The sequence below is a fragment of the Schistocerca americana genome, chromosome 7 (genome assembly GCF_021461395.2).
Source record: "Schistocerca americana isolate TAMUIC-IGC-003095 chromosome 7, iqSchAmer2.1, whole genome shotgun sequence".
Taxonomy (NCBI): Eukaryota; Metazoa; Arthropoda; class Insecta; order Orthoptera; family Acrididae; genus Schistocerca; species Schistocerca americana.
In genome coordinates, this window is record NC_060125.1 from 99,620,402 (window position 1) to 99,636,626 (window position 16,225).

The following is a 16,225-nucleotide window of genomic DNA, read 5'->3' on the forward strand; positions in this document are numbered from 1 at the left end:
GGTACGGCTCCCACACACTTCAGAAATACTCTAGAACCAGTGGCACATGTGATTTGTAAGCAATCTACTAATAAACTGAAGTCGACCACTTGCCTTACCCCAACTGAACCTATGTGACCATTCCATTTCGCATCAGTACAAATTGTATTTGTATGAGTCAGCTGATTCCAACAGTGACTCACTGACATTAGTCATAGAATACTTTTTTTTTTTTGTTTTGTGAAGTGCACAAATTTACATTCTGAACATTTAAAGCAAGTTGCCAATTTTTCATCCCTTTGACATCTTATCATGATCTGACAGCTTCTTTCAGATAGTACTTCATTACAGATAACTGCATCTTCTGATATTTCTATTAATATTGTCTGCAAGATCATTAACATACAACATGAACAGCAACGGTCCCAACACACTTCCCTGGGACACACCCAAAGTTAGTTCTACATCTGACGATGACACTATCAGAGATAACATGCTGCTTCCTCCCCCAAAAAGTACTCAATCCAGTCATAAATTTCACCTGATATTCCACATGATCATACTTTTGACAATAAGTGTAGATGTGGTACTGAGTCACATGCTTTTCGCATGTCAAGGAATACAGCATCTCCCTGGCTTCCTTCATCCAAAGCTTCCACTATGTCGTCTCATGTTTAGTGGCAATATTTGGGCAGGTATTACACTTAACAGCAAAAATGCATTTGTTACTCTTGTAAAGCAAATTGCATTTTGGGTACAAGAGCATAACACAGAAGACACAGTAGAGATCAAACCTACTTGTCTCATTACTAACAATTGTGGTTGTAAACAAACCTATCAATTTTTAATTTCAATTGAAATTACTAAAATATGAGGCCAATAGTAAATTTTGAATAAAAGCATGATGAAGAGAAGCACTTAGCTGGCAAAATGTACACTCTTTATGTGAGTATTAAGCAAACAACTTTCTCTCTCCAATGTGGTAGAGAGGGTGAGGCAAATGGCGAAGGTGGAAAGTTGAAGATAAGAGTTCTGGAGTCCCCATGTAAAGTGATACAAGTTGGAGAGAGGATACTGTATAGTTTCTCTTCCTGGATGCCCACTAGAGAGCACAAGGCCACCGTTCAGTCACAAAAAATTCCACCTTTTACATTTTGTTGATGCATTTGGGAAGCAATGTATTGCTGGGACTGGAGCAAATGGCATCTCTAAGAAGCAGATTTAGGACAAGTAATGAAATATAGGCAACTACATATAGAAAGGAATGTGAAGTAAACGAAATCTGAAGGAGGCAAGATAAGCCCCTACCAGTGCACCAGGTAGGGATAACAAAGCTCTTGGTGCGAGTTGCTGTTCCACCGTTGCCACGGAAGCTCCTCCACCTTCAGGTGATGTGAAAGCAAAACACAGCTGGAGCCTGTTGCAGCTGCTGACTTCACTGCTAATGGGTGAATAATTGCTTTTGCACTCTAATTCCCTAGGCATCATGCTTTACATAGCTGCTCGATTGCTGAATGGCTATAACAAAATACCTTAAATTGCATGCCTAGGTAGGTGCTGAACAATGTATATTTAATTTTTTATTGCAAAGAAATTTTCCTTGAATCTGCAAGTCAATGAAAACACTGAAGAAGACCTGTGTACTACGTACTGGTAACTGACAGCCCATAGTCCACTGTGACGATCTATATACTAGGACACCATAATTACAAGTCCTAAAAAGGAGATTGCAAGAACTTTACTTCTAGGGCATGTAATTCATATCAAAAAATTGAGCACTTACATAGTATATCAACTCAATGGTATTTCTCTTCTCTTTGTACTACCACCATTCACTGCCTGTACCTACTGAGAACTATGGCAGTCATTGCAATTTTCTGCTGGTGCCCGGTACTTCCAGAAGATCAAGCTCAAAGTAGCAGTTGTGTGCAGTACAGGTAATATTGCAGCTCCCCATACTGTTCAGTATTACAACATTAGTCTTACAGGCATGCAAAGCTCACCTTAGATACCTGCAATTTGACAAGTGTTTTGCAGATGTAACATGATCAATGTTTGGTTCTATGCAAGCACTCTTCCCTATTACTGTTCGCCAAAATATGGAAAATATCATCCCCCCGAAGATACAGACAGTGAGAAGGAACTGTTGCACAGCCTAGCAAATTGCCATATTGATATCTCCTTCACTACTGTTTGTGAGGCATACGAAAAGCCTTCGTATACTGAACCAGTTCTTAATACGAGGCATATTCAGAAACTTATGTAGTAGATTTTTATATATCTTTAGAAAAATGTACATGGAAAAAATTATGGGTAAGTGTTGATACGCTTGTTGACTCTTTTTCCACATCATCACCATCCTGTACTATACATGTGATGAGCTGTGGCACAAGCTTCTTTGCGCCCTCCTTGAAGAATTCTCCTGCCAGCTCCTTCTCCCATTTCAGAACCTTTCTGCATCTGCTTGTCTGGTGACAGTTTAATTCCAGTCATGCATGCCTTCAGGGAGAAGAAAAGATGATAATCTTGAGGCACCAAAGTCAGAGGGATACAGGGGCAGCACATGCTACAAAGTTCCCACCAGCTAACGACGTTATTGTATTCAGCGGGGCAGTGTTGAGTGTGTGCTCTGGGACGGTAAATGAGTCACAGCTGTCAGACAGCTTCTGTGCCAGCCACCAGGGGTGCTATGTTTTGTAATACATTTTTACATTCTCTTGTATTTTTTATTCTTTAGCATATGTATTTTTATATGATTTTGTATGTTCCATGTTTTTACGTTCTGTGATTATGTCTGTCAATCTGGGATACAGTGTCGGCGACCATTTTTGACTCGATCCTTCCTTAGTTATATGCATATTCAGAACGTTTCACCTGCTAGTTAACTTTTCGATTCAGACTCGACTTGGGGAGTAACTGCTTGTCCAATCTGCTCAGCAGATGCAGTTACCACAATTAAACAATTTTGTTCTATTGAAACCACCAGACTCAGTTTTGTTCATGCTAAGCAAACACTCAAATACAGGCATTCTGTTCATAGCACCTTTACTACAAACCATTCTAATTAGCAAAAAAAATTCAGTAGGTGTTATTCCTTTCGCGAGCTGGAAGCCGATTGCCACACATAGCTCGCACTTAGTGGGATTTCTTACTGGCATCTTTCATGCACCTGGACACTATAAATGAGTTTATGTACTACAGTGTTCCTGAAATACTTGCTTTTGTTAGGAACTCACCCATTACCACTCAGTGCTGCCAACCGTCAAATAAACAAAAAGCCACACCCCATTATGAACACAGTAACTCACTTTCTGAACATGCTTCATACACATTCATGTTGCAATACATACATGTGACCCACAACATTATTCAGGAACTGAATGGAATATTCAAAGTTGTGGGACAGAAAAGGGAAGAAGAGTGAGGAAGGGAAAAGGGGGGGGGGGGGGAGGGGGGGGTAAGATCCACTTATGCTTGCACTACATCACACGCTGACATGAAGATCGTTTCAAATAAGTACTGTAAAGTTATCAGCATTAATTCCAACATATTTTTCTATAATAAACACTCAATTTTAGACCCACAGCCCACTTCTTGAAGAAAGTTGAAATTAACTTACATGTACCTTTTCTTATCAATAACACTTTTCTGGAATTCCTCACTACCATTTTAATTCACCTTGTACAATAAGAAAATACAGTGATATAATAGCATCAAAATATAGCTAAGATAGAGAACAAATAATTGATAATACTAATAACATAATAAAATAGCAGTAGCAAATTATAAGCGAATTCTCATACAGTGCAAAGTTATATGCTTTTACTATTCTTTAAGCAGACAGCACAGTCATACAAAATTTGACGGTGACTAATTTATTCTCTAACACTGGTACTAGTGATTACAGCTAATGGCAGAAATGTTGCCAATTCATTTGTCTGCTTTTTGAGTATGGCATTACCTCCACTGCAGTGTAAGGTACATTTTATTTTTTATATTCTTATGACTCATTCTGATGGAATTCACATAATACAGTTTTGTGTTTGTTCAGATTTCTAAATTGTTCCTTATCCTCCTGCCCTAAAGCAACACTTACCTCCGAAACACAAATAATTCACTGAATCTCTCATACTTTCATCACCGGACTATTAATTCAGTGACTGATGTGCCAATGAGTGACCTAACGGATTCATTAATGCAAAAATCAAATTTTAAGTCAAAAATTTTTAGTATAACAAAATACTTACAAGCACTTGCTACTTCTAAGAACAGTGCCTCCATTTGTGGATGCAGAGCATGTACCAATGAGTGGCCATTGATGATAAGTGCAAACGAACTAGTTGGGTCCATCTCGTCATTACTGAGACCACCCGCACTTGTACCTCGCTGGTATTCCGATTCACTGGTGGAATGCATAAAATTTAAAATTTAGTATGACAAATTGCTAGAGCTATAATTCAAATCAGAATATAATCTATTCTACAAGTACTAAATGAAACAATTCCCTTTATATGTAAGTGTGGAAATTTTTGGCCATACTACATCAACACTTTTCCTGCATTCCAAACAAAGAAGTAGGGATGCAGAAGCGTGGAGGGGGGGCAGGAAGATGACAATGAATTATCATATTGGAGTGGTTTGAAAGATCCTTATCAATAGGGAAAACTGGTGATGTTTTCAAGTGGCAGGCAAAGACTTTAGGCCATGGGGCTCATTTTTTGCATGGACTTTGGAAATTCAACTGCTTCAACTACTTTTTTGAGACTGTAAAATGAGGAACTCAATGGACTGCACGAAGGTTAGTGGAATTATGCAAGATCAAAATGGGGTATAGAATGTTTAGCAAAAATGTTATGAAAATCAAAATTAAAATCAGGTCAGTATGTAAAATTAGGAAAAGGCAACCACTCAGCCATAGGAGATCAACACTTTGAGTATAGGACCACATAACAGGAAACAACATTCACACTAGCTTTCGAGCACTACTTCTTTTTCCAGAAAAAGTACACACACACACACACACACACACACACACACACACACACACACACACACCGCAAACTCATGTGCCCACAGCTTGACTAATACCATGTCATATGCTTTACTACAGGTGAACAGAGCATGGTGCAATCTCACACACAGATAAACTGTGAACAAGAAGATTAAACACAATGTTACAGACATAGAAAGAATCTCTGACAACAGCCATAACTGTTTTAAAAATCAATAAAAGATACGGCACAGGAATCATTAAGGCCCATACTGACAGAACGTAAAAAAAACCTCTATGACAATCTACAGAAACTGATAAATGACAGCAATTTCCTCTAAAAGTTGTCAATGGGGAATTTTAATGTGAAAATAATGCTTCTTCAGTAAGAACTCTTCAGTATGACAGCAAAAATTGACAGATGTCACATGTTAGTCAAATTTGGTGATGATAACATTTTGTCTGTAACATATTCTTCTGGAAGATACCAAACAGCAATTAGATTTGGCAAGAATGCAATGGAATTAAGAATGAAATTTGCTTAATTTCGGCAAATAATAAATCAATGGTATAGGATGTGATAGTCATACTCCAGTTTTTAACTAAATATGTATGCAAAACTGGATACCACCCATGTCAAAAGGTAGGAAGCCAGAAATGCAGATTATAAGAATTTATTTAAAAATGAAAATACCTGATTAAATTATCATCACAAACAAAGAGAACAAAAGAAAAGAAACTCTCACATGGAACAAAGTCACTACAAAAGTGAAGGTGCAGATTTTGAGCAAACAATAAGAGGATCAAAATAACACATGCAAATACTTCTTAAAGGGGACATGAGAACATATAATTAAATCTCAGCAAGAAAAACTGGGAAACAACAGTAACGTGAAGAAAACAGAAGAGAAAAAACATTTGTTGGGTAGTCATCCCATATGATCAGTTAAAATGGTTGGTGTCTCAATATTTAAGAATAAATTGTTACATTGGGAAACAGGAAAGAATATATGTTAATAAAACATATCTGAACAACCTTCATTTTGCATACATTATACTGGTTGGCCCTTATGCAGATGAGATTCAACGATGACTGGAAGAACTTAAGACAGCAAGGTTGAAAGGAGACCTATAAATCGGTTACCATTAGACTAAAGTCATCCATAACCTATCTACTGATATGCAAATGGCACAAGCTAACAAAAAGGTGATAGAACCAGTTGACAATTTTTAGTAATTAAGGAAGCTGCTAGATGAACAGTAAGAAATAAACAGAAAAATAAATATGGCCCTTAGATAGGGTTTTCACAACCAATCTTCCAATGTTCCTGAGAAAGTGCGTATCACTCTTCACTTGTGGCAGCAAGACATATGAAAAGTATCCAAAACAGGGGAGTTACTCTGTAAGCAATGGAGAAATGAAGGCCGAGAATAATTGGGAGAGACAGGAAAACAAACAAACTTACCAGAGAACACATTGGAGTTGAAGACGCATTACAACTGTAATGAAAATGAATTGAAGATCGGCAAGACACGGAGCCCAACAAATTGATGGTAAATGAACCGAAGATGGTCTTTGCTAGATTTCAAGAGACACGGAAAGATCAAGGATACAATCTAATGGAAGCTGGATAAGTGAGTTTACAGGACAAGGAAAACCAACTTCAATGCATACAAATGGAAAGCATTATGCACATAAAATTCTGGAGGAGATCTTTATCCAGAATTGGTGGCAAGACAATGTGGTGGCAAGAAGTGATAGATATAAAATACACAGTAGTGTAATGACATACAAAAAAATCCTTGAAAAGCCACTCTCTAACTAAAAAGTTACAGGTACCCAAGTGATTTGGAGGTAAAGTAAATTGATCTCTTACAATATTTGTCCCCTACATCGAAGTTAATGATACAAAGATGAAATAAGAAATTTTTTAAAAAGTTGTATCGACTGATAATCCACCTTTGCAATAGTTTAGGTTACTAACCATCTGATCTGATTTTCCAAACTATTAAATACAAATAAATATCTACAGCTACACAAAATTCTTTTTGTATTATAAGAAACCAATTATAACAGGCGATCACCCTAGCAATCTGATTCAAGCAATTGCAAGAAGAAAATATAAAATTTTAAAGTATAAACTTAACCCAACATCAGTACATTCAAAAAACGCATCTCAGTCCAGTCTAATTTATTTCAGACCCTCATTCATTCATTCATGTAAGTGAAGATCTTTGCCTTTAGGCAAAATAAAAAATCAGATGTGCAACCACAGCGAGCAATCGCATGTTCTGTTTGTTATCTAAGTATGAAGAGTACTTTTTTTTTTTTTTTTTTAAATAAACTGTGCTATCATGAAGTTAGGGAATTTACTTACTAAATGGCAACAGACATAGGCATACATAGAAAGGGGCACAAAAGCCAGCTTTCAAGACTACGGGTTCTTGAAAACAGAAATGTAAAGGTATTGGTTCAAATAATAAAAAATATTCAGGAATTAAGTGAGAAAATGCCAGACACCACATATGAAGGACAGTTTAACAGATCCTCAGTCTGTCTTGCACCTATCCTCCTCTGTCCACTATCTGGAAGACTTTTGTTACTGAATTCTTGAATAAACTTCATTCCCTAAACCTTTTTCTTCCTTCAAATGGATGGAGGAACATTTTGTTCCAAAACTTACTTGTCAGTGCTTCTGATACCTTTTTGTGTGCATCTACTGCCAGTCAGTAAGCAGAAGTTTATATCTTTAATGAGAACAAATTTGTCTGCCTTAACATGTCATATCACATGTAAAAAATTTCCACACAAACTTAAAATAATTCATACCATATTACATTCAATTTACAGAAGGAAAAGATATATAATATATATTTTTCACCTGACAGGAAATAATGAAATTACGTTACCTGAAAATAGTTAGTGTAGCTGTATGGGTTTCTCTAATGAACATTAAGATGAATGCAACATCTACTCGTCTGAAATATTGCAGCAGATTAAAAGTCACATTAAATAGTAAACATTCTCAAATTTTGTGAATTATGAGGTTCCTTCATATTGTTCTGTTTCTGCAGTATCCCTGAATCTAGAGTAATCTTGATAAATTTACATGCCCCCTTGCTTTCCCTGTGGCCAATCAAACCTCTTGATTCCTAAAACATGAGAGCCATTCACTTTTCCATCAGTGACTGCTAATAAGCTGCTGGTTTTCAAGCTGTTAGATGTTTTTACTATTTTTGTTCTCTAGTTATATGTTACTTTGTCAAAAACTGATCCCACAATGACATTACAATTAAAAAAGAAGGAAGTATAAGAAAACTGCTAGAGTTAACAACCATATCAACAACACACAACCTCTAGTGTGACAGTATTTGTTTAAAATAATGTTGAAATTTTGAAAAACAGGAGAAAGAATAACTGCAGCAGTGAACACAGATGAGCTGAAAAATGTATATTCACTGGAGGCAAGATGAGATCACAATGTAGGCAGCAGGTACCATTAAAAATAGGCACTGAGCACAATAAGAGATTACAGATATGGCGCTTTGCAACAGGTTGGTGTTTGGACATACCTAAAATGGCAACAGATCCACTGTTATCTCGTATTAGGAGGAGGAAGATGAAGTCACGAAGGAAATTGCCTCCTTTGTTTGAAAACTCTCTCTCTTTTCTCTCTTCGTAGACTGACAGGAGAAATAATTTAATAACCACACTGACATTTGTAACTGCTTAGCAACTTGTCTACCCTGATGTTACTTGTTTTAGGAATAGGGACTGTAGTTATTTTATTTCTGTGACCAGATGTCATTTCTACCATCACATTATTATTATTATTATTATTATTATTATTATTATTATTATTATTATTATTATTACACTGCACTTGAGAGTGTATTGTGTGTGTGTTCTGTTTCCCAGGTTTAGAAGTAGAATGGAATTTAGGATTAAGCTGGTCCTTTGCCAGTTGGATATGCCCCCCCACTTAAAAATGCCCACTCGAGCTGACTAGGTCATGGGAATGTAAATGCTAATCAGATGTCTGACTGGATCCAATGAATGTCTGGCTCATATCAGTATTTTTCAAAGCTAGCATGCTTCATGTTGAGTTATATTAAGCACTTCGTTCCACGCAGTACTCTTATGTAGCCCATTTTTGGGTGTATTACTCTCAAATCTTACACTAGAAAAGACTGAACATCAAAACCGACCATTATAGTCTGTCAGGTTACTCTGCAGCACACATTTAACAAATTCATATAAAACAAAAGATTTGGAAAAGTAAAAATATGCAAAATCATTTGGGCAGGGGAAGAAAAGGGGAAGGGAGGGCAGCGAGAATATGCACACCAGCAATTTCCATCAGCTGTGCAGGATACTTAATTCACAAATCTGCTCATCATCATTCTTTTTAATATTCCAACAATTCCGTAATTTTCTTTTAAGTTGTGTGTTGCTGAATAGTTGAGAATTAATTTTAAAGTTAAAAAGAATTTTAAGTTAAACAAGAAGAAAACTTTGAAGATTTATTTTGAAAAGCTCAGAAGCATCTACATATTGCACTTATGGAACATGTTACACACTACACTACACATCAGAAAGCAAGCACAAGTCCAGTCCAGTAACCACGACAGAGAGATCAGGCTCAAGATGACATTTCACAATCAGAGAAACACGAAATAGACAGAAACTCACAGTTCCTTACATGTCAATGTTTACATACATTGTGTTCAGCACCCATTTGTGCATTGTTAGTGCATTTCATCTGCAGATGAACTAAAAGAAAAAACAGATTATGTAATAGTGTATAACATTAAGACAGGCAAGAAACTCAAAGCATGCTAGTTTTATCAAACTGTGCAGATATGCTCTAATAAAACCTCTTCCCGCATTGTCGGCTACAGTGATTTATACAAAACTGCAGAAGTAAAGGTACAAGTTGAATGATTCATAATTACTCTTCCAAAAGACACAGTAAAATACTTATATGATCTGTCAATTACCGATATCAAACATGCTCTATCTGTTATAAAATGAACTTAAGATTATATCAATTGTCAGACAACAGTTACAATACTGCAAGCTGCTGAAACTAAATACTCCTTCCTCAGGAATGAGAAACAAAATATCATGAAACCAAAATGTCCCTTGAGTGTGATTTGCACATATCCTCTTTTTTATCGCACATCCCCATAAACTTGTCAGGAAGATTCTTCAACTTAAAACAGCTGTGAAATGTATTAGGTGTCACAACCAGTTCAGCAATCATTAGAAATTTTCACGTAGCACAAATTTAAGTGCTGAGTGAAATATATTGACTTTTCAGTACACAAACAAAAAGGAAAGTTATAATTTTATGTTTCAGCAGATTTCACAGAATGGTTGGCGAAATAGAATATCTTCACATTACTTTACCGAACACCATACTTCACATAAGGCAAGTGATATAATTTTCACATGCTTTCATTCTAGAATGATGATATAAAATACATCCCCAGAGATTTTTTTTTTTTTTTTTTTTTTTTTTTTTACAAATATTAATTTGAATAAATAACTGATTGAAACAATAATCAGAGTCTACAATAAATTTAAACTCTTTCTCGTTTTTACGTTGTGCACACTGCATTCATCAAAAATTATTTAGATTCACTATCTGTTGCTTCTGAGAAATCTCTCCAAACAACAGGACAAAGTACACTTTGCTGACTAATGATGCCTCAATTATCCAACACGAATAAAATCAGAGATATACAGCAAGCATGGCAATATTATCCAGAGACCACTGTCTATAGTCAGGTGTGATCAATTCCCAAATTTGTAATTACCAATTATATACTACCAAACAACTGTATGAAATGTAGTGGATCCCATTTCGAAAATAAAACACTCTTCCATCTCTTCTGCTGTGAGTTGTATAATCAACTCATGTTAACCTCAATGTTAACTGTGTGTAATTATCCCACCAGCCTAGTTCAAATGTAGATTTCCAGGCCATTACATCTAAACTTGTTATTGCTCATCCAACTTCTGAGAACCTTAGTACTACACTGGTCTTAAATGTATTGATCAGCTACTGTGACAGAACTATATCTTCCTCAAATCATGCCCTGAAATGAGGTCCATTCTGTTGGATATATTGCCCCCCCCCCCCCCCCCCCCCCAACCAGAATAGCTTTTAGTCACTCTCCCCATCTTCACAATATCCTCGTCAGACCCCTTCCTGCCTCTGCAACCACTCAACCTGTGACTGTTGTCATTGTAAGACTAGCCCGATGCACCCCACCCTAAAGTTCTTAGGTTTCCATATCTTGTCTGGTGCAGATAACAAAAATCTGCCTTTTCTTCTCATCCTGTCCACTGCGCCTGTCCTGATCTGCAGATCTGTGAGACTTTTCTGTAACTCTTCCCATTTTTTAACCTCACCAGTCCTTTTCCTTCATCCCTCTGCCTTCCCCTTCTATTTTTCTGCCAGAAGAAGAAGCCACTGATTCCAAAAGCACAATCTTTTATGTTTTTTCTCCTGGAGCCAATTTTTGAGTAGATTTTTTTATCTATTCACATCATGTATCCATATAATTTCTGGTTTTACTCAATTCATTACACACACACACACACACACACACACACACACACACACACACACACACACACACACACACACTAAATCACACATACGTGTGTCCCTCTAGATGACATATTGGCAGCTCCACACATTAACGTCATAACTCAAAACTCAAAACTGTCAGCAAAAGAAGTTTAAAAGTATAAATCCAAATTTACTTCAATTGTTTTGAAACTTCACAAATAAACAGATACAGATGAAGGGATTTGAACATCCCATTCTAGAACACACTACCATTTTCAAAAATATACTTTGGGGCCTTGACAATGTTTATCTCCGAAAAACATTGTAACATAACTTACGATTCTTTTCACTGGTGAAAGATTTCCTTTGACAACTTACGGTATTCTGAAGATTGGTATTGCTGCTTAAGTTCCGGTGCTACAGATATGATCTTTATACAGGGGAAAAACAGCATAGTAACAATTCTAGTGAACATTATAACTAATGATGTCAATACTTAGGAGCCATCACTAAGCAAAATATCAAAATTTGAAAATTTCCCCTCTTGTGGTTGTGGCTTTGGCTATGTATGTATGTATGTATGTATGTATTTATGTATGTACATACAACATTCGTGGAAATAAGGCTTAATAAAACTGCATAAAAAATTATAAATCATCCTATACTTGGATAAACTTCATATTTCTTGCTTCTATATTATTATTATTATTATTATTATTATTATTATTATTATTATTTCTTTACTTTCTCAGACGTTAAGTCTGGTTAAAAAATGGGACGTGACGCGGACCTTGATGAAGCGTCACTTCCTTTTAACTGTACGGTATCTGTTATATTGCATTTAGGAACTTTCGGGTAATTGAACATGTATCAATAATTACGGATTTCTGTAATTGTATATATAAGTTTGGATGTAGCTGTATTGTATTGATGTACTGGTGGATATTGTGTGGTATGACTCCTGTAGTTGATAGTATAATTGGTATAATGTCAACTTTATTCTGATGCCACATGTCCTTGACTTCCTCAGCCAGTTGGATGTATTTTTCAATTGTTTCTCCTGTTTTCTTTTGTATATTTGTTGTATTGGGTATGGATATTTTGATTAGTTGTGTTAATTTCTTCTTTTTATTGGTGAGTATGATGTCAGGTTTGTTATGTGGTGTTGTTTTATCTGTTATAATGGTTCTGTTCCAGTATAATTTGTATTCATCATTCTCCAGTACATTTTGTGGTGCATACTTGTATGTGGGAACGTGTTGTTTTATAAGTTTATGTTGTAAGGCAAGCTGTTGATGTATTATTTTTGCTACATTATCATGTCTTCTGGGGTATTCTGTATTTGGTAGTATTGTACATCCACTTGTGATGTGATCTGCTGTTTCTATTTGTTGTTTGCAAAGTCTGCATTTATCTGTTGTGGTATTGGGATCTTTAATAATATGCTTGCTGTAATATCTGGTGTTTATCGTTTGATCCTGTATTGCAATCATGAATCCTTCTGTCTCACTGTATATATTGCCTTTTCTTAGCCATGTGTTGGATGCGTCTTGATCGATGTGTGGCTGTGCTAGATGATACGGGTGCTTGCCATGTAGTGTTTTCTTTGTCCAATTTACTTTCTTCGTATCTGTTGATGTTACGTGATCTAAAGGGTTGTAAAGGTGGTTATGAAATTGCAGTGGTGTAGCCGATGTATTTATATGAGTGATTGCTTTGTGTATTTTGCTAGTTTCTGCTCGTTCTAGAAAGAATTTTCTTAAATTGTCTACCTGTCCATAATGTAGGTTTTTTATGTCTATGAATCCCCTTCCTCCTTCCTTTCTGCTTAATGTGAATCTTTCTGTTGCTGAATGTATGTGATGTATTCTATATTTGTGGCATTGTGATCGTGTAAGTGTATTGAGTGCTTCTAGGTCTGTGTTACTCCATTTCACTACTCCAAATGAGTAAGTCAATATTGGTGTAGCATAAGTATTTATAGCTTTTGTCTTGTTTCTTGCTGTCAATTCTGTTTTCAGTATTTTTGTTAGCCTTTGTCTATATTTTTTCTTTTCGTTCTTCTTTAATATTTGTATTATCTATTCCTATTTTTTGTCTGTATCCTAGATATTTATAGGCATCTGTTTTTTCCATCGCTTCTATGGAGTCACTGTGGTTATTCAATATGTAATCTTCTTGTTTAGTGTGTTTTGCCTTGACTATGCAATTTTTCTTACATTTGTCTGTTCCAAAAGTCATATTTATATCATTGCTGAATACTTCTGTTATCTTTAGTAATTGGTTGAGTTGTTGATTGGTTGCTGCCAGTAGTTTTAGATCATCCATGTAAAGCAAATGTGTGATTTTGTGTGGGTATGTTCCAGTAATATTATATCCATAATTTGTATTATTTAGCATGTTGGATAGTGGGTTCGAAACTGTATCAATTTAGGATCTACTTTGTATATTTCCAATATCTGTAGTAACCATGAGTGGGGTACACTATCAAAGGCTTTTTGGTAATCAATGTATGCATAGTGTAGCGACCTTTGTTTAGTTTTAGCTTGATATGTCACCTCTGTATCTATTATCAGTTGCTCTTTACATCCTCGTGCTCCTTTGCAGCAGCCTTTTTGTTCTTCATTTATAATTTTGTTCTGTGTTGTATGTGTCATTAATTTCTGTGTAATGACTGAAGTTAATATTTTGTAGATTGTTGGTAGGCATGTTATGGGGCGATATTTAGCTGGGTTTGCTGTGTCTGCTTGATCTTTAGGTTTCAGATAGGTTATTCCATGTGCAAGTGTATCAGGGAATGTGTATGGGTCTGCAATGTAACTGTTAAATAATTTAGTTAGATGTGAATGTGTTGAGGTGAACTTCTTTAGCCAGTAATTTGCTATTTTATCATTTCCAGGGGCTTTCCAATTGTGTGTAGAATTAATTGCTCCGGTGACTTCATGTTGCAAAATTATCACTTCAGGCATTTGTGGTATCATCTTGTATGTGTCTGTTTCTGCTTGTATCCACCGTGCATGCCTGTTATGTTGTACCGGGTTTGACCGTATGTTGCTCCAGAAGTGTTCCATGTCTGTTATGTTTGGTGGATTGTCTATTTTAATGTGTGTGTTATCTATTGTTTGGTAAAATCTCTTTTGGTTTGTGTTGAATGTTTGGTTTTGTTTCCTTCTATTTTCACTTTTTTTGTTATCTTCTAAGTCGTTTGGCCAATGCTTGTAATTTCTGCTTCTTTTCATCTAATTGCTCTATTGCTTCTTGTTGTGAGATTTTACCTAACCTTTTTCGTTTTTGTCTGATATTTCATTTCTTATAAATTGTGTTAGCTGTCCGATGTCTTTTCTTAGTTTTTCTATTCTGATCTGTAGCCTGTGTTGCCATGCTGGTTTTGTGGGTTTCTTCTGTGTGTTGGTTTGTTCTGATCTCTGCCTAGTGTGTATATTTAGTGTAGTGAGTGCTCCTATATAAACCAGTAGTTGTAACTCTTCCATAGTTGTATTTTCATTTATTTTGTTGTGTATGATTGTGTTGATAGTTTTTATTGTTGTTTCGACTTGTGGGTTATTTGGCGGTCTATGCAAGAATGGTCTGATGTCTGTATTTGTGTCTTTGTATTCTATATATGTCAGCTGAAATTTCTCTTCTATATCTAACACTTGTGTCTCTTCGTGTTCTATTTGTGCTTGTTCTGGTGGCTGTCTTAAGATTTCGTTTTCCTCTGATTGTTTAATTGATGCGTGTTGGTCTTTGTTTGTTTGCTCTGGGATGTTTGAGTCCATTACTGTATTTTCTTCTTCTTCTGATTGTACGTTATTTTGTTCCAGTATTTGTTGTACTTGTTGTTTGATGTTTTCTAATTCTGACTGGGGTATCCTGTTATTTTTTATTATTACACGGATCTGATCAGCTAGTCATCATTCTGTTAAAAATTTTAATTCCGGGTATCTGGTAATAAATGTTGTGTATACTTGTGATCTGTACCCAGTTGTGTTGGTTCCTAGGTTTGTTGCTTGGTAATAACAGAACATAAGGTGTCAATTAACTTCATCTGACCATCTCATCCTCTGTCTTTGTTTTCCTTCTAGGGTGGTTGCAGGAAGCATATCCTGCAAAACACCTCTATTTGGATTTAAATCATTTTCCAGTTGGCTAGCAGTGTCGTTACCATTGTGGGCAGGCATAGGGTTCAAGCGTCGTCCCCGACCATGACTGCGCTTGTCCGAGGCTTCTTTAGTTCTGTCCTGAACCAAGTAATCACACTAAAAGGGGGGTTAGCCCTATTAGTGGTTTGTTCTTTTCGTCGCCTTTTACGACTGGCAGAACATACCGGAGGCCTATTCTCTTCCCGGGCCTCCACGGGATTTATTATTATTATTATTATTATTATTATTATTATTATTATTATTATTATTATTATTATAAAATAATCTGTAAGTCTTTATATGATTCTGTTATATTTCAAAATATTTTCTTTTGAAAAGAATAATGCATAATTTTAATACCTGATGACAGAATATGTATTACACATATGAGGAAGAAAAAGCCCAATTTTGTCTACAAGAACTGGCACACGAAAGCAGCAGTAGTTCATTCTGAAATTAGTGTCCCGCATTCAGGAGCAAACAAAAACAGGTGCTACAAAACAAGGAAAATGTCAAACATAAAAGCTGTC

The 16,225-nt window shown here is 35.9% G+C and overlaps 1 protein-coding gene across 1 annotated transcript in view; it reads right to left on the minus strand.

The window, feature by feature from the left end:
* LOC124621865 (phospholipid-transporting ATPase ID) overlaps positions 1 to 16,225 on the minus strand; it is a 538,522-nt gene that overhangs the window by 49,961 nt on the left and 472,336 nt on the right. Inside the window, 1 exon segment of the mRNA XM_047147327.1 lies at positions 4,227 to 4,381. Within this exon segment, the coding sequence (XP_047003283.1) occupies positions 4,227 to 4,381 (155 nt within the window).